Source organism: Onthophagus taurus, chromosome 7, assembly GCF_036711975.1.
Source record: "Onthophagus taurus isolate NC chromosome 7, IU_Otau_3.0, whole genome shotgun sequence".
Lineage (NCBI taxonomy): Eukaryota > Metazoa > Arthropoda > Insecta > Coleoptera > Scarabaeidae > Onthophagus > Onthophagus taurus.
The window spans coordinates 20124124-20146184 of NC_091972.1; the positions used below are offsets into that span (position 1 = coordinate 20124124).

Genomic DNA, 22061 nt, shown 5'->3' on the forward strand with positions numbered 1-22061 from the left:
CCCCAATAAATTTTTGAATTTCTTAAAAATATTTAAACTTTATATGCAACAAAGCAGTCGGTCATTGTTCATAGAATTTACTTTTTAATAAATCAAATTTTATTTTTATGATAAGATAGTAATGTTACAATTAGACCATAAATAATATTATTTGAAACGTTAAATTAAAGTTCAGAGAATAGGTTTTATATTGTACTTGTACATTTTAAAAAACACACTGTGACCTATGCCACTATCATTTCTTAATAACCATTTGTACCGCAGTAATAATACAATAAACGCAGTTTATAGATTAATAAATAAATTAATATAATCAACTTTGATAAAGAATATTCGACTATATAAATTAATAGTTTCGGGAGAAAATCGCCGTAAGTGTCTTGGATTAACGCTAGATACCAGGTAGATCCAAGCTAAATATGAAAGGTAAGTGTATTTTCTACATTTTTTAATACCGATTGATATTTTCTTTTATTTGGTTCAAGTTGTGCTCTTAACGTGCGTGGTAATTTTGGCTGCGTTACACATGGTTCGTGCTGAACCAGTTGGAAAATGTCCCGGAAAGAACCAGAAAGCAGTTTACTTTCTTGTCGATTCCAATGACTGCAAGATTTTTTACAAATGTTCTTGGGGAACACCGATAATATTCTATTGTCCCGGTGGATTACATTTCAACAAAGATTTGAACATTTGTGATTGGCCACATCAAGCTGGATGTGAAGGAGGTAATAACGGAGGAAGCAACGAAGATGTTGGAGGAGGTTCAAACTCTAGTTCAAGTGAAGAATCCGTAGAAACTCCAGGACCTGAACCTGAACCAGAACCAGAAGTTCCAAGCGAAGAAAGCAAAAGCTCTGAAAGCAATTCCGAAGAATCATCTGCAGAAACACCAAAACCTGAACCAGAGCCGGAACCAGAACCCGAACCTGAAAATCCCAGCGAGGAAAGTAAGAGTTCTGAAAGCAATTCCCAAGAATTATCTGAAGAAAAACCAGAACCTGAGCCAGAACCAGAACCCGAACCGGAAAGACCCAGCGAAGAAAGCAAAAGCTCTGAAAGCAATTCCGAAGAATCATCTACAGAAACACCAAAACCTGAACCAGAGCCGGAACCAGAACCTGAACCTGAAAATCCCAGCGAAGAAAGTAAGAGCTCTGAAAGCAATTCCCAAGAATCATCTGCAGAAACACCAAAACCTGAACCAGAACCGGAACCAGAACCCGAACCTGAAAATCCCAGCGAAGAAAGTAAGAGCTCTGAAAGCAATTCCCAGGAATCATCTGCAGAAACACCAAAACCTGAACCAGAGCCGGAACCAGAACCCGAACCTGAAAATCCCAGCGAAGAAAGTAAGAGTTCTGAAAGCAATTCCCAAGAATCATCTGAAGAAAAACCAGAACCTGAGCCAGAACCAGAACCCGAACCTGAAAGACCTAGCGAAGAAAGCAAAAGCTCTGAAAGCAATTCCGAAGAATCATCTGCAGAAACACCAAAACCTGAGCCAGAGCCGGAACCAGAACCCGAACCTGAAAATCCCAGCGAAGAAAGTAAGAGTTCTGAAAGCAATTCCCAAGAATCATCTGAAGAAAAACCAGAACCTGAGCCAGAACCAGAACCCGAACCGGAAAGACCTAGCGAAGAAAGCAAAAGCTCTGAAAGCAATTCCGAAGAATCATCTGTAGAAACACCAAAACCTGAACCAGAGCCGGAACCAGAACCTGAACCTGAAAATCCCAGCGAAGAAAGTAAGAGCTCTGAAAGCAATTCCCAAGAATCATCTACAGAAACACCAAAACCTGAACCAGAACCAGAACCCGAACCTGAAAGACCCAGCGAAGAAAGCAAAAGCTCTGAAAGCAATTCCGAAGAATCATCTGCAGAAACACCAAAACCTGAACCAGAGCCGGAACCAGAACCCGAACCTGAAAATCCCAGCGAAGAAAGTAAGAGTTCTGAAAGCAATTCCCAAGAATCATCTGAAGAAAAACCAGAACCTGAGCCAGAACCAGAACCCGAACCTGAAAAATCCAGCGAAGAAAGTAAGAGCTCTGAAAGCAATTCCCAAGAATCATCTGCAGAAACACCAAAACCTGAACCAGAACCAGAACCCGAACCTGAAAGACCCAGCGAAGAAAGCAAAAGCTCTGAAAGCAATTCCGAAGAATCATCTGCAGAAACACCAAAACCTGAACCAGAGCCGGAACCAGAACCCGAACCTGAATTACCCAGCGAAGAAAGCAAGAGCTCTGAAAGCAATTCCCAAGAATCATCTGAAGAAAAACCAGAACATGAGCCAGAACCAGAACCTGAACCTGAAAGACCCAGCGAAGAAAGTAAGAGCTCTGAAAGTAGTTCTCAGGAATCATCTGAAGAGAAACCAAAACCTGAACCTGAGCCAGAACCAGAACCTGAAAACCCCAGCGAAGAAAGTAAGAGTTCTGAAAGCAGTTCTCAGGAATCATCTGAAGAAAAACCAGAACCTGAGCCAGAACCAGAACCCGAACCTGAAAGACCCAGCGAAGAAAGTAAGAGCTCTGAAAGCAGTTCTCAGGAATCATCTGAAGAAAAACCAAAACCTGAACCTGAGCCAGAACCAGAACCTGAAAACCCCAGCGAAGAAAGTAAGAGTTCGGAAAGCAATTCCCAAGAATCATCTGAAGAAAAACCAAAACCTGAGCCAGAACCAGAACCTGAAACCCCCAGCGAAGAAAGTAAGAGTTCTGAAAGCAGTTCTCAGGAATCATCTGAAGAAAAACCAAAACCTGAACCTGAGCCAGAACCAGAACCTGAAACCCCCAGCGAAGAAAGTAAGAGTTCTGAAAGCAGTTCTCAAGAATCATCTGAAGAGAAACCAGAACCTGAGCCGGAACCCGAACCCGAACCTGAAAGACCCAGCGAAGAAAGTAAGAGCTCTGAAAGCAGTTCTCAGGAATCATCTGAAGAAAAACCAAAACCCGAATCTGAAAAATCTAGCGAAGAAAGCAACAGTTCCGAAAGTGGAAGTTCTGGAAGTTCCGATGAATCTAAATCAAGCAAATCAAGTGAAGAAAATTCCAACTCCAGCTCTGATGAAAGCTTCCGTTTCTTACCCAAATTCTTACGATTTCTTTGACTCTTTAAGCACAAATTTAATGTCAATAATATAGCAAGTAAAACACAATGAAAAATAAAGCTAATTTGACTCGTTAATTCGTATAACGATTTTATTTATTAACCACAATCCAATATTTATTAAAACCAGAACAGTTCTGGCAAATTCTGATTACCATATCCCTGAAAATTTTTAACTGTTTTAATACTTTATTAATTTAGCTTAAATAGTTGTAAATATCTGATATTAGAAAACAAGCCAACGAAAACTTACAAAGCATTTTAATGATACCCATAGTTTTGGAAGTGTAGTCTTCAAAACTAGCTACATAGAAGTATACCACAACTTGTCATAATGAGTTAAAGCTGTGAATTGACGACGACTTTAAATTTGTAGATTAGGTTACTGTGTTCTAAATCTTTTTGCAGTGTTTTTGCCAGTAAAAAAGACCATTTTCGTTGAATAAGGAGCCAAACCATATAAAAATTTTGATCCTTTAAATACTCACTGGGTTTTCACTACGTTTATGCCAAATAGAAGACTGAAACAGAAGTAGGATAACGAAATCGAACTTTTTATCTGGTCTGTGTTCTATTGGCTTAAGATTCTTAGTAAAATGTTAACAGCTAAAAAGGATTTTCAAAAATATCGAAATAATTTGGATGGATACAAATTTGCAAAAAGGGCTATTACATACCAATGAATTACAGAAATATGAGAAAGTTATAATTTAATGCATCAAATAAACTTTATTTTTGATTTTCTCATTACTTGTTTTATTATTGACAATATATTTGTATTTAAGAAGTTACTAGGATTGTAAGAATTTTGGTAAGAAACGGAAAGTTTCATCAGAACCGGAATCTTCTTCACTTGATTTATTTGGTTTAGCTTCATCGGAGTTTCCAGAGCTTCCACTTTCTTCGCTTTTGCTTTCTTCGCTTGGAACTTCAGGTTCGGGTTCTGGTTCTGGTTCAGGTTCTGGTTCAGGTTCTGGTTTCTCTTCAGATTCTTGGGATATGCTTTCTTCGCTTTTGCTTTCTTCGCTTGGAACTTCAGGTTCGGGTTCTGGTTCTGGTTCAGGTTCTGGTTTCTCTTCAGATTCTTGGGATATGCTTTCTTCGCTTTTGCTTTCTTCGCTTGGAACTTCAGGTTCGGGTTCTGGTTCTGGTTCAGGTTCTGGTTTCTCTTCAGATTCTTGGGATATGCTTTCTTCGCTTTTGCTTTCTTCGCTTGGAACTTCAGGTTCGGGTTCTGGTTCTGGTTCAGGTTCTGGTTTCTCTTCAGATTCTTGGGATATGCTTTCTTCGCTTTTGCTTTCTTCGCTTGGAACTTCAGGTTCGGGTTCTGGTTCTGGTTCAGGTTCTGGTTTCTCTTCAGATTCTTGGGAAATGCTTTCTTCGCTTTTGCTTTCTTCGCTTGGTACTTCAGGTTCGGGTTCGGGTTCTGGTTCTGGCTCTGGTTCAGGTTCTGGTTTTTCTTCAGATAATTCTTGAGAATTGCTTTCGGAGCTCTTGCTTTCTTCGCTTGGAACTTCAGGTTCGGGTTCCGGTTCTGGTTCTGGTTCTGGTTCAGGTTCTGGTTCAGGTTCTGGTTCAGGAATTTCTACAGATTCTTCGCTTGAACTAGAGCTTGAACCTACTTCGCTACTGTCACCGCCTCCTCCGTTGTTACCTCCTTCACATCCAGCTTGATTTGGCCAATCGCAAACGTTCAATTCTTTGTTGAAATGCAATCCATCGGGACAATCGTATTTTACTGGGTTTCCCCAATCACATTTGTAAAAAACTGTGCAGTCACTGGAATCGACGAGAAAATCGACTGTTTCCGGGTTCATTGTGGATGGGCATTTTCCAACTGGTTCTGCATGAACCAAGTTGATCGCAGCCAAAATAACCGCGCACGATAAGAGCACAACTTGAATAAAAATAATAAAAACGTTAATTGATTTTAAAAGATTTACAAAATAGAACTCGCTTACCTTTCATATTTAGCTTAGTTGTTATATCTGGCGTTAAACCAAAACAGCTATAATGATTTTCTTATGAAACTGTGTATTTATACAGTCGAATTATCAAAGTTAATCTAAAAAATTAAAGTAGTATTAATTTATTAGCTAATCGATTATTTGCGTTAATTGTTTAAATTTTTTTAGAAAATATTCATTAATCTTGCCTCAAGTGGCTATTTCTCCTATAAATAAACGGTTATTAAGAAATGATAGTGGCTTAGATGACAATTACTGCTATTTACACACTTTACAAGTGGATGTATTGAGGAACAATAAACACTGACGTTGTTGAAACGTCAGCCAGCCCTTAACAATTTAAAAATCTTAACATTACTCAGCCTTTTTATCTGTGACTCCTTATTTTTTTATAAATAAAGAGATATTACCACGAACATGTGAATAACGTTCGTGGTGGTACTAAGATTCAAGACCTGAATTCGCAATTGAGTTCTCATCATTAATCATAAATTTTATTTTTGACCAATGTATACTGTCTGGCTTTATCAACAACAAACAATATTAAAATACTTGAGGAACACCAGAAATGAAATTTTCAATGATAAGATGCCACCTAGTGAAACGAAGCTAAATATCACAACCTAGCCGCATAATGAGTGGCCATCTACTTTAGAATTCTTATTGCAAAAATTGCGAAAGTCAGCATAGACCCAAGATACCTCAACTACACTTCCCACATCAACCTGCAATCCACATGCAATCCCAGAAATTTCACACCTACAGATTCTTTTTTATATCAAGTGGTTTCCAACAGTATATGTTATCATAATTAAGTTTCAATAAGTTTTCTTTACACCATTCTTGGCAGGATAATATAACTAGTTCCGATTTAGCCTTAAAATTAGACTTTACACTATCTTTCAGTATTATGGAGGTATCATCTGCATGGAGATATGTTCCTGCGTCAATATTGCATGGCATATCATTAGTATATATAATAAATAGAAGAAGTCCCAGAGCAGACCCCGGAAGGACACCTTGTTTGATTTTTATGTTGAATGAACTTTTACCGCTGTACTCAACATACTGTGTCTGTCCATCAAATAAGATCTTATTAAATTTAGTTGTTGGCCTCTGATACCGTAAAACTCAAGCATACTATACAGGGCGAGTTATCAGTATCCCGGCGGACGATAGTTGCTAAACCGTTTGAGAAAGAAAAAAATGTTTTATACAAAAGTTGTTTGGCTCACCACATTTTATTACGTAAAATTATTTTCACTTATACAGGATGTTTCATTTAAACGTAACGGAGAGTATGGAGATTTTTTTAAATGGAACACCCTATACATTTTATCATATATTATTATGAATATCATCAAATTTGTTTATACAACCGTGTATGTTACTAATTCATAGCATTCATAGTTCCTGAGATATTAAATTGTTTTTCCAAAATGTGTCCATTGCAGGATCTTTTTAAAAACGACTTTTTTTCCAGTTTTGCCTTGAAACTATGTAATAACTAAAAGTCAAAGCCAGTAGATAAATGATAGTAACCAAAGATATTAAATACGCTATACAACATGTTCATATGGCTTTTTCTTAGATTTTTTAAATGGGACACTCTCTATATTGTGTGCTGGTTGAATTGCCCATCAAGTTACCTTTAATAAATGATATGTATGTCATATATATAACTTTAGTAGTTTCCCTGATATTTAGAATTTAAAGAATAATGTGTAATAAAATATGCGTTATTGTACTTAATATTATATTCTGTCTATTTTATCAGTATTTTTGTTCTTCCTTTTATTATTTGATTAATATTTTATAATGTAAAATAATTTTGCTCCGATATACCAGATTTTAATGCAACATGGTACTTTATGAGATTTAAAAAGATGTAAGTAATAAAATATGCAATTGTTCTGCCATATAATTTACGACTTTAGAGAAAATAAGATGCACATGTTAAGAGATACCTCAAGATCTTTTATACAGCGCATTAATGCTTGTAGAAGAGAAAATGGGCGGCATTTTGAACAACTTCTAAGTATTAATTAAATTAATAAATACTTGTTGAGCAACGTTTAGTAATTGTTTATAGCACATGCATTGGCAATATACATATTTACGAACGAGGGCACAAATAACCGTATCTGTACGACCGTAAATCTGCATATGTCTGATCATTTCGGACAAATAATGTTAGTAAAAAAGCCGAATCAGGAAAAATCTAGTAGATCTACAATAAATAAACTGCGAAATTATAGTGAGCAGAAAGTTAAATACTCTACGGAGGATATTAAAACCATTGATTGAAGGAGTTCTTGATTCGTTAACGCAGATGATGCCTATAATAGCTTTCATGATAAGATTCAGCGACTGGTCGATGAATCATTTCCTGCAATAAAGAAAACAAATAGAATAAATATGTATCTACATTTTAGAACAACACCTAGACTATTAGAAATGAAACGAAAATTAGATTCTTTAGGAATGAATATATAATCGGGTCTCTTTCCCAATGATTATGATACATATAAGAGGTGTAAGGAAGAATATATAAAAGCAATAAGAGAAGAAAGGAGAACACAAAATGCGACAACTATTGAAAAATCAGTTAATAAACAAAAAAAGATATGGGAATTAATCGATGCACAAAGAAAGCCGCGGAACGAGCAGAAAGAAATAGGATCGAAATTAAAGGCGAAGGATTTCAGCGAACACTATACACAAGAGGTGAACTAATTATTGTCAAGAATGTCAACTTCCTCTATGGTGTCAATTGACCACCTGGCGAGCATGAAAGGCGATTTCGTTAATTCATGTTATTTCGAGCCAACAAACCAAAATGAAGTTAGTAACATACTAAAAAATCTAAAATCAAAAACTAGTGATAACATTTTTGGTATGACTACTTCATCTATTAGGGAGGTAACTGATTATTTGAAGCCTAGTCTAGTGAAACTTAAAGTCGTGAAAATTACAACGCTGCTTAAGAAAGGGGATGGTAACTCATGTGTGCAATATCGTCCAATAGCGATATTGCCGGTATTCTCCAAGATTTTAGAGCAAATTATGAAAGCTAGGTTAACAACATTCTTTGAAAGACAACAGATTATCAGCGATGCACAACATATACAGGGTGATTCAAAAAACCGCTGACAGACTTCTAGAGTAGATAATACATGAAAAATTAAGCCAGAACCAGAACTTGAAAACCCCAGCGAAGAAAGTAAGAGTTCGGAAAGCAATTCCCAAGAATCATCTGAAGAAAAACCAGAACCTGAGCCTGAACCGGAACCGGAACCCGAAAGAGCCAGCGAAGAAAGAATGAGCTCTGAAAGCAATTCCAAGAATCATCTGAAGAAACGCCAAAACCTGAGCCGGAACCAGAACCCGAACCTGAAATACCCAGCCAAGAAAGTAAAAGTTCTGAAAGCAGTTCCCAGGAATCATCAGAAGAAAAACCAAAACCCGAATCTTAAAAATCTAGCGAAGGAACCAACAGTTCCGAAAGTATAAGTTCTGGAAGTTCCGATGAATCTAAATCAGTGGTTCCCAAAGTGGTTCCTACGGACCCCTTGGGGTCCCTGTAAGTTCTCAGGGGGTCCGTAGCAAAATAAAATTAATTCGGGGGTTCGTAGCTAGCGTTGGGGGGTCCGCAAAAAGTAAGAACAGTAGTCAGTTGTTGTAGTATATGTAAGTCTGTGAAGTGTATTAAGAACTAAATTTGTAAGATAGTATAGCGTATGTAAGATTTGTAAAGGATAAAAAAATATTTCAAGAATTATGATTTGTGAAATGTTTGGAAACTGATACAAAAGATGAAATTATATTTATGGAATTAAATATTTTTTTGAAGCAAAAAGTATTCCTTTGTGTAATATCATCTGCGTTGCTACTGATGGCCCTCCGGCAATGGTAGGACGCCATCCAGGTTTTCTGGCATATTTAAAACAAGCAGTACCGAATATATTAACAGTTCATTGTGTCATTCATCGACAACATTTAGTAGCAAAAAATCTTACATCGCTCACTGAATTATATGATTAGAGCAGTTAATAAAATCAAAAAGAATGCGAGATTATTTGCTCAACTTTGCCTGGAGAATGATGAAGGTTACAATCGTTTGCTACTGAACACAGAAGTACGTTGGTTGTCTAGAAGTGCATGTTTGAATAGATTTTACTCACTTTTTGATTACGTTTTAGAATTCTTTGAAACTGAAGACAATGATCTGCGACTTAATTTATTTCATTCAAGAAATGATATGTTTACCAAATGTAACGAAATCAATTTGAAGCTGCAAGGCGATCGGTTGAATTAAATAAAAACAAAAAGTGTAATATCTGCATTCGTAAAAAAACTTTTTTTTTATAAAGAAAGGTTGGGAAGAGGAGAATTCTCTTAATTTCCAAAACCTTTTTAGTTACAAAATCGTGATGTTGATTTGCTTGTATATTGTCAGCACTTGGAGGCACTTCACTTAGATTTCAAAAAAAGATTTGAAGACATTCTTCATTTGGTTATTACCGATTGGGTGTTGGACACTTTTACATACAAATCAACTAGCTCTGTGTTTATTCATTAGCAACTTATCGAGCTAAGTACAAACGAAGAATTAAAACCAATGTTTGTTGACGGATATGAAAAATGTCGGTTACAAAAACAGATACCAACTTTATATCCCGAAGTATAGGACACTGCGGAAAAGTTTTTAATAGCTTTTTCGTCTTCGTAGTTAATGGAACGTAGATTTAGTGCGGTTATGAGTGCCTGATTACGAAAAAAAAGAAACCGACTTGATGTTAGTGTTCGTGGTGACTTGCGGTTATTGCTTACAAATATAGAGCCAAACATAAACAATTTGATCACAACTCATCAGGCTCACCCATCACATTAAAAAATGTTATCTTTAAAACAGGAATATGTTTTTTTAATGTTGTTTTAAATATCAAAATGTTTTTATATGTATTTTTGTAATTCGCTACGGTAATGGAAGCTATAACAGTACTCAAACGGGTGCTGTAATGAGACTCTTTACAGCATCCGATGCTGTAATGAGATTTTAGTAACATTTTATGGAACCAGTTCAAGTTGGTGACATTGGGTCATTAATTTTTCTAGTTGTCAATGTGACAATTTTTGTCTATGGATGTTTAAACACGTTCTTAGCATCGAATACAAGGTCCACAATGATGAAGACATTGAACACTGAGCAATTTCTCTTATTTTGGGAGGTGTACATGAAACATTTTTTTCAGGTGAATACATTTTGTGTTTTGACAGTTTCTAATTGTCAATTCAAATTTCTATTTTCAAGTGTTACGGTGTCACCAACTGCTGCATACCTATTTCCCTACATTGTCAAAATTTATTTTATTTTTGTTAAAAAAAAGGGATAAAAACGCGAATTACAAAAAATAGCATAAAAAACACGTTTCATAAGACTTAAAGCACTCATTCATTAAAAAACTCGTGGCTTCGCCACTCGTTTTTCAATTTGAATTCATGCTCTTCAAACGTGTCTTACGAAACTTGTTTTTTAATATACTATTATTTTACGTCACAAGTCAGTGACAGGTCATCAATTTTCTAGCCAGCTCCCTTTTTACATTCCGGTAAAAACAGTTTTAGTAGCACGGCACTGACTAGGGGGTCCACGATCACGTTTTGGCTCAAGAAGGGGTGCGTAGCCATAATAAGTTTGGGAACCACTGATCGAAATCAAGCAAATCAAGTGAAGAAAATTCCAACTCCAGCTCTGATGAAAGCTTCCGTTTCTTACCCAAATTCTTACGACTTCGTTGACTCTTTAAACACAAATTTAATGTCAATAACATAGCAAGTAAAACACAACGAAAAATAAAGCTAATTTGACTCGTTAATTCGTATAACTATTTTATTTATTAACCACAATCCAATATTTATTAAAGCCAGAACAGTTGGCTTTTATTTTACTGTCATGCAAAATTCTGATTACCATATCCCTGAAAATGTTTAATTGTTTTAATACGTAATTAATTTAGCTTAAATAGTTGTAAAAATATCTGATATTAGAAAACAAGCCAACGAAAACTTACAAAGCATTTTAATAATACCCATACTTTTGGAAGCGTAGTCTTCAAAACTAGCTACATAGAAGTATACCACAAGTTGTCATAATGAGTTAAAGCTGTGAATTGACAACGACTTTAAATTTGTAGATTAGGTTACTGACATTTCAATTATTCTTGTATCTTTTGTGTTCTAAATCTTTTTGCAATATTACAATTTTATTAAGTGAAATCAGTTTTTTATAAACAACACATTATTAATGACGAAAAGTCAGTAAAAAAGACCGTTATCGTTGAATAAGAAGCCAAACCATATAAAAATTTTGATCCTTTAAATAGTCACTGGGTTTTCAGTACGTTTATGCCAAATAGAAGACTGAAACAGAAGTAGGATAAAGAAATCGAACTTTTTATCTGGTCTGCGTTCTATTGAGTTAAGATTCTTAGTAAAATGTTAAAAGCTAAAAAGGATATACGAAGATACCGAAATAATTTGGATGGATACAAATTTGCAAAAAGGGCTATTACATACCAATGAATTACAGAAATATGAGAAAGTTAGATGGAGTTAATTAATAAAACAGTTATAATTTAATACATCAAATAAACTTTATTTTTGATTTTCTCATTACTTGTTTTATTATTGACAATATATTTGTATTTGAGAACTTACTAGGATTGTAAGAATTTTGGTAAGAAACGGAAAGTTTCATCAGAACCGGAATCTTCTTCACTTGATTTATTTGGTTTAGCTTCATCGGAGTTTCCAGAGCTTCCACTTTCGGAACTTTTGCTTTCTTCGCTTGGAACTTCAGGTTCGGGTTCTGGTTCAGGTTCTGGTTTCTCTTCAGATTCTTGGGATATGCTTTCTTCGCTTTTGCTTTCTTCGCTTGGAACTTCAGGTTCGGGTTCTGGTTCTGGTTCTGGTTCTGGTTTCTCTTCAGATTCTTGGGAAATGCTTTCTTCGCTTTTGCTTTCTTCGCTTGGAACTTCAGGTTCGGGTTCTGGTTCTGGTTCAGGTTCTGGTTTCTCTTCAGATTCTTGGGAAATGCTTTCTTCGCTTTTGCTTTCTTCGCTTGGTACTTCAGGTTCGGGTTCCGGTTCTGGTTCTGGTTCAGGTTCTGGTTCAGGTTCTGGTTCAGGAATTTCTACAGATTCTTCGCTTGAACTAGAGCTTGAACCTACTTCGCTACTGTCACCGCCTCCTCCGTTGTTACCTCCTTCACATCCAGCTTGATTTGGCCAATCGCACACGTTCAATTCTTTGTTGAAATGCAATCCATCGGGACAATCGTATTTTACTGGGTTTCCCCAATCACATTTGTAAAAAACTGTGCAGTCACTGGAATCGACGAGAAAATCGACTGTTTCCGGGTTCATTGTGGATGGGCATTTTCCAACTGGTTCTGCATGAACCAAGTTGATCGCAGCCAAAATAACCGCGCACGATAAGAGCACAACTTGAATAAAAATAATAAAAACGTTAATTGATTTTAAAAGATTTACAAAATAGAACTCGCTTACCTTTCATATTTAGCTTAGTTGTTATATCTGGCGTTAAACCAAAACAGCTATAATGATTTTCTTATGAAACTGTGTATTTATACAGTCGAATTATCAAAGTTAATCTAAAAAATTAAAGTAGTATTAATTTATTAGCTAATCGATTATTTGCGTTAATTGTTTAAATTTTTTTAGAAAATATTCATTAATCTTGCCTCAAGTGGCTATTTCTCCTATAAATAAAAGATTATTAAGAAATGATAGTGGCTTAGATGACAATTACTGCTATTTACACACTTTACAAGTGGATGTATTGAGGAACAATAAACATTGACGTTGTTGAAACGTCAGCCAGCCCTCAACAATTTAAAAATCTTAACATTACTCAGCCTTTTTATCTGTGACTCCTTATATTTTTATAAATAAAGAGATATTACCACGAACATGCGAATAACGTTCGTGGTGGTACTAAGATTCAAGACCTGAATTCGCAATTGAGTTCTCATCATTAATCATAAATTTTATTTTTGACCAATGTATACTGTCTGGCTTTATCAACAACAAATAATATTAAAATACTTGAGGAACACCAGAAATGAAATTTTCAATGATAGGATGCCACCTAGTGAAACGAAGCTAAATATCACAACCTAGCCGCATGATGAGTGGCCATCTACTTTAGAATTCTTATTGCAAAAATTGCGAAAGTCAGCATAGACCCAAGATACCTCAACTGCACTTCCCACATCAACCTGCAATCCACATGCAATCCCAGAAATTTCACACCTACAGATTCTTTTGTATATCGAGTGGTTTCCAACAGTATATGTTATCATAATTAAGTTTCAATAAGTTTTCTTTACACCATTCTTGGCAGGATAATATAACTAGTTCCGATTTAGCCTTAAAATTAGACTTTACACTATCTTTCAGTATTATGGAGGTATCATCTGCATGGAGATATGTTTCTGCGTCAATATTGCATGGCATATCATTAGTATATATAATAAATAGAAGAAGTCCCAGTGCAGACCCAGGAAGGACAGTTTGTTTGATTTTTATGTTGAATGAACTTTTACCGCTGTACTCAACATACTGTGTCTGTCCATCAAATAAGATCTTATTAAATTTAGTTGTTGGCCTCTGATACCGTAAAACTCAAGCATACTATACAGGGCGAGTTATCAGTATCCCGGCGGACGATAGTTGCTAAACCGTTTGAGAAAGAAAAAAATGTTTTATACAAAAGTTGTTTGGCTCACCACATTTTATTACGTAAAATTATTTTCACTTATACAGGATGTTTCATTTAAACGTAACGGAGAGTATGGAGATTTTTTTAAATGGAACACCCTATACATTTTATCATATATTATTATGAATATCATCAAATTTGTTTATACAACCGTGTATGTTACTAATTCATAGCATTCATAGTTCCTGAGATATTAAATTGTTTTTCCAAAATGTGTCCATTGCAGGATCTTTTTAAAAACGACTTTTTTTCCAGTTTTGCCTTGAAACTATGTTGCGATGGTTCAGGATCTTTTTTGATTGAAACATGATGTAAGAATAAATGTTTATTAAAATATGATTACATTAATGTATTGATTGCTACTACTCATCCTTCGCAATCATGACTGCTTTTTTAATAACGAAAAGTGATTACGTTACATTATGATCGATTACGAAGAATTTGCAATAGCGCACAAAAGAATACTTAACCTACTTAACAATTAAATTAATTTATTATTTATAATTAATTACTACACTACACCTCTGGGGGTGAAAATAAAAAAAATTTCTTCTAAAATTTTTTTTTATCGCCTATAATAATTAGTAAATGCTACAAATCGCTTTACTTCATCTTGATTCTTTGGTACCGGGTAATTTTCTACAATTTTAATTTTATCAGGATCTGGCAGTACGCCTTCTGCCGTAATTAAATGTCCTAAATAAAGTAAGTCTTTTTTCAAAAATTCACATTTTATCGGGTTTAATTTCAGATTTACCTGTCTCAATCTTTCAAACACTCTTATTAAATTTTTATTGTGAGTTTCCAAATTATTACCAAAAATTATTAAATCATCTAAATAGACAAAGCAAGATTCTGAACATAACCCCGACATAGCAATTGTCATGATTCGAGAAAACGCACTGGAACTTATTTTTAACCCCATGGGCAATCTTCTCATCTGATATTGTCCTTTATCAGTAGAAAATGCAGTTATTGGTCGACTTTTTGAATCTAATTCTATTTGGTAGTAACCTTGCGCTAAATCTAGATGCGTGAAATAAATCGCACCAGACAGCGAATCTAATATGTCATGAATATTGGGCAAAGGAAATTTGTCGTCTTGAATTTGTTTATTGACTTGTCGATAATCAATAACAACGCGCCATTTTTTATTTCCTAAATTGTCAATTTTCTTTGGAACTATTAAAACTGGGGAAGACCACGGAGATGTAGCTTCCTCTATTATTTTATCGTTTAACATTTTATTGATTTGTTTTTGAATTTCGGATTTTTGAGCGTGCGGTAATCTATAGGGTTTTTGATAAACGAGCTGAGCATTACTATTTAAAGTTATTGCCTGAGACATTAAATTACTAACGGTCAAAGTATCATTATCTAAATGAAAAATATCTGCATATTTGGCACAAATTTTTTCTATTGATACTTTTTCTTCACTATTTAAACTTTCTATATTAATTAAATTTAAGACTTTATCTACACGTTCTATTGAAAATTTATTTTCTTCAAATTGACAAATATTAAAATGATTAAGAGAGCGTACAACGGGTCGAAAGTTTTTAATCTCAACATCTCCTTCGTTTACATTTAGCAATTTTATTGGAATCTTACTTTTATCTGGTCTTACAATGCATCCGGCAACATAAACACCTTCGCATACGTTTTCGGAAAGAACTACACAGTCTCCTTCATAATTACAATCGAAAAATTTTATTATTTCACACCTGGGTGGTATGGTGGTCATGTTATCGACAGACGAAGCTAATGATACCGTTAACAATTGATCATTTATCCAAAATGACATCGAAAGGTTTTCATAATTTATCGTAACACCAAATTTCATAAGGAAATCTGAGCCTAAAATTCCATCAAAATTACTGTCAAATTTATTTACAATTAAGAAATTATGACATAATTTAAAATTTTGAACCATTAAATCCAAATTCGCTGAACCAATTGACGTTGTATACCCTCCTATACCATTTATCTTAATTTTATTACGGTTATCTATGTTTTCATTTTTTAATTTATCTGGAAATACAACACTTACTGATGCTCCTGTATCTATTAAAAATTTCAAGTCAAATTCATTATAATTTAATGTTATCGTATTAACTCCATTTAAACTAAAAATTTATAAATAATGACTATTTGATTCATTGTTCACGAAAAAACGTATTTAAATTTTGTTGTGTGTTATTTTCGATTTCATGTGGCAAAGTATTTGCTACGTAAGCTCTAGATTGATTATTATTATTGTTATGAAAATACGTATTGCCCCGAATTCTACCTTGCTGATTACGATAGTTAGGTGCGCCACGATTTCGCAATCCGTTATGCGTGTTATTATTTGTAAATTGATACTTATTTTGTCTAAAACAATTGCTCTTAGCTGACTGTTGCACATTTTTACTGTTCCGAAAATTACCTCTAAAACCTCTATTAAAATGATTATTACGATTGTATCTATAATTTCCGCGAATATTTTGATTTCGTGAATTAGACGATGAATTAAAATTTTGTTGATAATGGAATACATTTGGTGTTTCAAAAGATTTTTATTTATCTTTTGCGCCTGCAATTGCGTCTTTAAGTGTTTCATAATTCCTAGCCTTTATAATGGTTCTTAGTTCCGAACTACGTAAACCATTGGCAAATGTAGCAATTGCTGTTTTTTCATTTACTTTACGAAGTACACTTGATGCATTTGCATCATCGTTTGATTGCGCAATTGTTAAATTTACCATTAGTTCTTCAACTTGTTTTCCATAATCATTAATTGATTTACTATTCTGTTTGATACTATGTAATTCAACAGAGAGCGTTGCAGCAGATTTTTGTGACAGTAGATGATGTTTCATATCTTTAACCAAATCATTTATAGAATTGTATGTGTTATCCAATCGCAATTTTGCACTAACGGAGAGCCGTGTTTTTAAAATATATTGAATCAATAACCTTTGACCAGCTTCATCCAGCATTTGTGAATATAGGTCAATTCCATCAATTAATTGCATAGTTACGCTTTCAGAATTTGTCATAACAGGTAGCAGTGAAGCCGCTGTTTTAAGATCAAATTTTTACCAAATTTTTATGTCATTTTTACTGTATTATCTAACTTAACTGATTCTTTTCTTTCTAATAACGTTACTCTACAATTATCTATATTTTCTCTAATTTTTTCTACACATTCTAAAATTATATCTGAATTCTTACTTCCTATTAAATTAAATTTTGATTCTAATTCGTTAAAGTTTTCTTCTAACTTATCTAATTCCCTACTTTTCTTAATTGTTAATTCTAAATTTAACCTTCTACTCTGATTATCTTTCAACAAATTGGTTTTAAATCTATCTACCTGTTCCAAAATATAATTGAAATCTGTTAACATCCCACACATTCCACAGAGCACTAAATTGTTACACTGCTGACTCGTTACGACGCAACTCTTCAAAACTTTTGGCCACTTCTCTTCTTACTTGTACACGTAATGCTTTTCTACTTCTTACACATGCACACCACAAGATGAAAACAATGCAGAATCCCACAGCCATGATGCCAATAACTTCTGTCAGGTGGTACTTCGATGTATCGTTGCTAACTCCGCCACTATTGCCCGCTTGTGCAATAATTATATCCTTTTCCCATTTTCTTTGTACGTCTTCTAATTAATAATTAACAAATAAATCCGCTGCTTCACTCGACTGGCAGGATCGCCATGCGATGGTTCAGGATCTTTTTTGATTGAAACATGATGTAAGAATAAATGTTTATTAAAATATGATTACATTAATGTATTGATTGCTACTACTCATCCTTCGCAATCATGACCGCTTTTTAATAACGAAAAGTGATTACGTTACATTATGATCGATTACGAAGAATTTGCAATAGCGCACAAAAGAATACTTAACCTACTTAACAATTAAATTAATATATTATTTATAATTAATTACTACACTACAATGTAATAACTAAAAGTCAAAGCCAGTAGATAAATGATAGTAACCAAAGATATTAAATACGCTATACAACATGTTCATATGGCTTTTTCTTAGGTTTTTTAAATGGAACACTCTCTATATTGGGTGCTGGTTGAATTGCCCATCAAGTTACCTTTAATTAATGATAAGTATGTCATATATCTAACTTTAGTAGTTTTCTTGATATTTAGAATTTAAAGAATAATGTGTAATAAAATATGTGTTATTGTACTTAATATTATATTCTGTCTATTTTATCAGTTTTTTTATTCTTCCTTTTATTATTTGATTAATATTTTATAATGTAAAATAATTTTGCTCCGATATACCAGATTTTAATACAACTTGGTACTTTATGAGATTTAAAAAGATGTAAGTAATAAAATATGCAATTGTTCTGCCATATAATTTACGACTTTAGAGAAAATAAGATGCACGTGTTAAGAGATACCTCAAGATCTTTTATACAGCGCATTAATGCTTGTAGAAGAGAAAATGGGCGGCATTTTGAACAACTTCTAAGTATTAATTAAATTAATACCTACTTGTTGAGCAACGTTTAGTAATTGTTTATAGCACATGCATTGGCAATATACATATTTACGAACGAGGGCACAAATAACCGTATCTGTACGACCGTAAATCTGCATATGTCTGATCATTTCGGACAAATAATGTTAGTAAAAAAGCAGAATCAGGAAAAATCTAGTAGATCTACAATAAATAAACTGCGAAATTATAGTGAGCAGAAAGTTAAATACTCTACGGAGGATATTAAAACCATTGATTGAAGGAGTTCTTGATTCGTTAACGCAGAGGATGCCTATAATAGCTTTCATGATAAGATTCAGCGACTGATCGATGAATCATTTCCTACAATAAAAAAACAAATAGAATAAATAAGTATCTACATTTTAGAACAACACCTAGACTATTAGAAATGAAACGAAAATTAGATTCTTTAGGAATGAATATATAATCGGGTCTCTTTCCCAATGATTATAATACATATAAGAGGTGTAAGGAAGAATATATAAAAGCAATAAGAGGAGAAAGGAGAAAACAAAATGCGACAACTATTTAAAAATCAGTTAATAAACAAAAAAAGATATGGGAAGTAATCGATGCACAAAGAAAGCCACGAAACGAGCAGAAAGAAATAGGATCGAAATTAAAGGCGAAGGATTTCAGCGAACACTACACACAAGAGGTGAACTAATTATTTTCAAGAATGTCAACTTCCTCTATGGTGTCAATCGGCCACCTGGCGAGCATGAAAGGCGATTTCGTTAACTCATGTTATTTCGAGCCAATAAACCAAAATGAAGTTAGTAACATACTAAAAAATCTAAAATCAAAAACTAGTGAAGACATTTTTGGTATGACTACTTCATCTATTAGGGGGGTAACTGATTATTTGAAGCCTAGTCTAGTGGACGTGTTTAATAAATAATTCTTTGAAAGACAACAGATTATCAGCGATGCACAACATATACAGGGTGATTCAAAAAACCGCTGACAGACTTCTAGAGTAGATAATACATGAAAAATTAAGCCAGAACCAGAACCTGAAAACCCCAGCGAAGAAAGTAAGAGTTCGGAAAGCAATTCCCAAGAATCATCTGAAGAAAAACCAGAACCTGAGCCGGAACCAGAACCCAAACACGAAAGACCCAGCGAAGAAAGTAAGAGCTCTGAAAGCAGTTCTCAGGAATCATCTGAAGAAAAACCAAAACCTGAACCTGAGCCAGAACCAGAACCGGAAACCCCTAGCGAAGAAAGTAAGAGCTCTGAAAGCAGTTCTCAAGAATTATCTGAAGAAAAACCAAAACCTGAACCTGAGCCAGAACCGGAACCGGAAACCCCCAGCGAAGAAAGTAAGAGTTCTGAAAGCAATCCTCAGGAATCATCTGCAGAAAAACCAAAACCTGAGCCAGAACCTGAAAGTCCCAGCGAAGAAAGTAAAAGTTCTGAAAGCAGTTCCCAGGAATCATCAGAAGAAAAACCAAAACCCGAATCTGAAAAATCTAGCGAAGAAAGCAACAGTTTCGAAAGTGGAAGTTCTGAAAGTTCCGATGAATCTAAATTAAGCAAATCAAGTGAAGAAAATTCCAACTCCAGCTCTGATGAAAACTTCCGTTTCTTACCCAAATTCTTACGATTTCGTTGACTCTTTAAACACAAATTTAATGTCAATAACATAGCAAGTAAAACAAAATGAAAAATAAAGCTAATTTGAATCGTTAATTCGTATAACTATTTTATTTATTAACCACAATCCAATATTTATTAAAGTCAGAACAGTTGGCTTTTATTTTGCAGTCATGCAAAATTCTGATTACCATATCCCTGAAAATTTTCAATTGTTTTAATACTTTATTAATTTAGCTTAAATAGTTGTAAAAATATCTGATATTAGAAAACAATCCAATGAATACTTACAAAGCAAATTAATAATACCCATACTTTTGGAAGTGTAGTCTTCAAAACTAGCTACATAGAAGTATACCACAACTTGTCATAATGAGTTAAAGATGTGAATTGACAACTACTTTAAATTTGTAGATTAGGTTACTGACATTTCAATGATTCATGTATCTTTTGTGTTCTAAATCTTTTTGCAGTGTTTTTGTCAGTAAAGAAGACCATTATCGTTGAATAAGGAGCCAAACCATACAAAAATTTTGATTCTTTCAATACTCACTGGGTTTTCAGTACATTTATGCCAAATAGAAGACTGAAACAGAAGTAGGATAAAGAAATCGAACTTTTTATCTGGTCTGTGTTCTATTGGCTTAAGATTCTTAGTAAAATGTTAACAGCTAAAAAGGATATACAAAAATACCGAAATAATTTGGATGGATACAAATTTGCAAAAAGGGCTATTACATACCAATGAATTACAGAAATATGAGAAAGTTAGATGTAGTTAATTAATAAAACAGTTATAATTTAATGCATCAAATACACTTTATTTTTGATTTTCTCATTACTTGTTTTATTATTGACAATATATTTGTATTTAAGAAGTTACTAGAATTGTAAGAATTTTGGTAAGAAACGGAAAGTTTCATCAGAACCGGAATCTTCTTCACTTGATTTATTTGGTTTAGCTTCATCGGAGTTTCCAGAGCTTCCACTTTCTTCGCTTTTGCTTTCTTCGCTTGGAACTTCAGGTTCGGGTTCTGGTTCTGGTTCAGGTTCTGGTTTCTCTTCAGATTCTTGGGATTTGCTTTCTTCGCTTTTGCTTTCTTCGCTTGGAACTTCAGGTTCGGGTTCGGGTTCAGGTTCGGGTTCTGGTTCAGGTTCTGGTTTCTCTTCAGATTCTTGGGAAATGCTTTCTTCGCTTTTGCTTTCTTCGCTTGGAACTTCAGGTTCGGGTTCGGGTTCAGGTTCGGGTTCTGGTTCAGGTTCTGGTTTCTCTTCAGATTCTTGGGAAATGCTTTCAGAGCTTTTGCTTTCTTCGCTTGGTACTTCAGGTTCGGGTTCGGGTTCTGGTTCTGGCTCTGGTTCAGGTTCTGGTTGTTCTTCAGATAACTCTTGGGAATTGCTTTCGGAGCTCTTGCTTTCTTCGCTTGGAACTTCAGGTTCAGGTTCCGGTTCTGGTTCTGGTTCTGGTTCTGGTTCTGGTTCTGGTTCTGGTTCTGGTTCTGGTTCTGGTTCTGGTTCTGGTTCAGGTTCAGGTTCTGGTTCTGGTTCAGGTTCTGGTTCTGGTTCAGGAATTTCTACAGATTCTTCGCTTGAACTAGAGCTTGAACCTACTTCGCTACTGTCACCGCCTCCTCCGTTGTTACCTCCTTCACATCCAGCTTGATTTGGCCAATCGCAAACGTTCAATTCTTTGTTGAAATGCAATCCATCGGGACAATCGTATTTTACTGGGTTTCCCCAATCACATTTGTAAAAAACTGTGCAGTCACTGGAATCGACGAGAAAATCGACTGTTTCCGGGTTCATTGTGGATGAGCATTTTCCAACTGGTTCTGCATGAACCAAGTTGATCGCAGCCAAAATAACCGCGCACGAAAAGAGCACAACTTGAATAAAAATAATAAAAACGTTAATTGATTTTAAAAGATTTACAAAATAGAACTCACTTACCTTTCATATTTAGCTTAGTTGTTATATCTGGCGTTAAACCAAAACACCTATAATGATTTTCTTATGAAACTGTGTATTTATACAATCGAATTAT

At 34.5% G+C, this 22061-nt stretch overlaps 5 protein-coding genes across 12 annotated transcripts; 2 read left to right on the forward strand and 3 right to left on the reverse strand.

The window, feature by feature from the left end:
- The first annotated feature begins 51 nt into the window (after positions 1 to 51).
- On the forward strand, positions 52 to 3189 carry LOC111428688 (cell surface glycoprotein 1-like). The gene is made up of 2 exons (XM_023064338.2): positions 52 to 426; positions 486 to 3189. The coding sequence occupies exons 1-2, from the start codon at positions 420 to 422 to the stop codon at positions 3110 to 3112; spliced, it is 2634 nt and encodes an 877-aa protein (XP_022920106.2). The 5' UTR covers positions 52 to 419; the 3' UTR covers positions 3113 to 3189.
- Positions 3190 to 3820: 631 nt separating this feature from the next.
- LOC111428700 (protein TsetseEP-like) lies at positions 3821 to 5171 on the reverse strand. Of its 3 annotated transcripts, none has more exons than XM_071197625.1 (3): positions 5073 to 5171; positions 4667 to 5008; positions 3821 to 4447 (listed from the first exon to the last, which is right to left on the reverse strand). In XM_071197625.1, exons 1-3 carry the CDS (start codon positions 5077 to 5079, stop codon positions 3903 to 3905), a joined length of 894 nt encoding a protein of 297 aa, XP_071053726.1. In that variant the 5' UTR covers positions 5080 to 5171; the 3' UTR covers positions 3821 to 3902. The 3 variants fall into 3 exon arrangements, with proteins under 3 accessions (XP_071053726.1, XP_071053725.1, XP_022920118.2); XM_071197624.1 differs by having other exon boundaries at positions 3821 to 4342; positions 4430 to 5008; XM_023064350.2 differs by having other exon boundaries at positions 3821 to 5008.
- Positions 5172 to 11728: 6557 nt separating this feature from the next.
- LOC111428691 (protein TsetseEP-like) lies at positions 11729 to 12743 on the reverse strand. 3 transcript variants are annotated; one of them, XM_071197631.1, is made up of 3 exons: positions 12650 to 12743; positions 12244 to 12585; positions 11729 to 12138 (listed from the first exon to the last, which is right to left on the reverse strand). In XM_071197631.1, the coding sequence occupies exons 1-3, from the start codon at positions 12654 to 12656 to the stop codon at positions 11798 to 11800; spliced, it is 690 nt and encodes a 229-aa protein (XP_071053732.1). In that variant the 5' UTR covers positions 12657 to 12743; the 3' UTR covers positions 11729 to 11797. The 3 variants fall into 3 exon arrangements, with proteins under 3 accessions (XP_071053732.1, XP_071053731.1, XP_022920108.2); XM_071197630.1 differs by having other exon boundaries at positions 11730 to 12033; positions 12121 to 12585; XM_023064340.2 differs by having other exon boundaries at positions 11730 to 12585.
- Positions 12744 to 18976: 6233 nt separating this feature from the next.
- Positions 18977 to 20036, forward strand: LOC111428692 (protein TsetseEP-like). The gene is made up of 2 exons (XM_071197248.1): positions 18977 to 19076; positions 19426 to 20036. The coding sequence occupies exons 1-2, from the start codon at positions 18977 to 18979 to the stop codon at positions 20034 to 20036; spliced, it is 711 nt and encodes a 236-aa protein (XP_071053349.1).
- Positions 20037 to 20817: 781 nt separating this feature from the next.
- Positions 20818 to 22061, reverse strand: LOC111428699 (protein TsetseEP-like). 4 transcript variants are annotated; one of them, XM_071197629.1, is made up of 4 exons: positions 21968 to 22061; positions 21544 to 21903; positions 21154 to 21477; positions 20818 to 21054 (listed from the first exon to the last, which is right to left on the reverse strand). In XM_071197629.1, the coding sequence occupies exons 1-4, from the start codon at positions 21972 to 21974 to the stop codon at positions 20900 to 20902; spliced, it is 846 nt and encodes a 281-aa protein (XP_071053730.1). In that variant the 5' UTR covers positions 21975 to 22061; the 3' UTR covers positions 20818 to 20899. The 4 variants fall into 4 exon arrangements, with proteins under 4 accessions (XP_071053730.1, XP_071053729.1, XP_071053728.1 ...); XM_071197628.1 differs by having other exon boundaries at positions 20818 to 21477; positions 21568 to 21903; positions 21968 to 22060; XM_071197627.1 differs by having other exon boundaries at positions 20818 to 21489; positions 21568 to 21903; positions 21968 to 22060.

Excerpts from the sequence above, each read along its gene's own strand:
- LOC111428692 (XM_071197248.1), top strand. The coding sequence starts at position 18,977 with ATGGGAAGTAATCGATGCACAAAGAAAGCCACGAAACGAGCAGAAAGA. Across the intron at positions 19,077-19,425 it reads GCGAACACTACACACAAGAG|AACCAGAACCTGAAAACCCC; the intron begins GTGAACTAATTA and ends AAATTAAGCCAG.
- LOC111428699 (XM_071197626.1), bottom strand. Across the intron at positions 21,478-21,543 it reads ACCAGAACCAGAACCTGAAC|CAGAACCAGAACCGGAACCT; the intron begins CTGAACCAGAAC and ends CAGAACCAGAAC.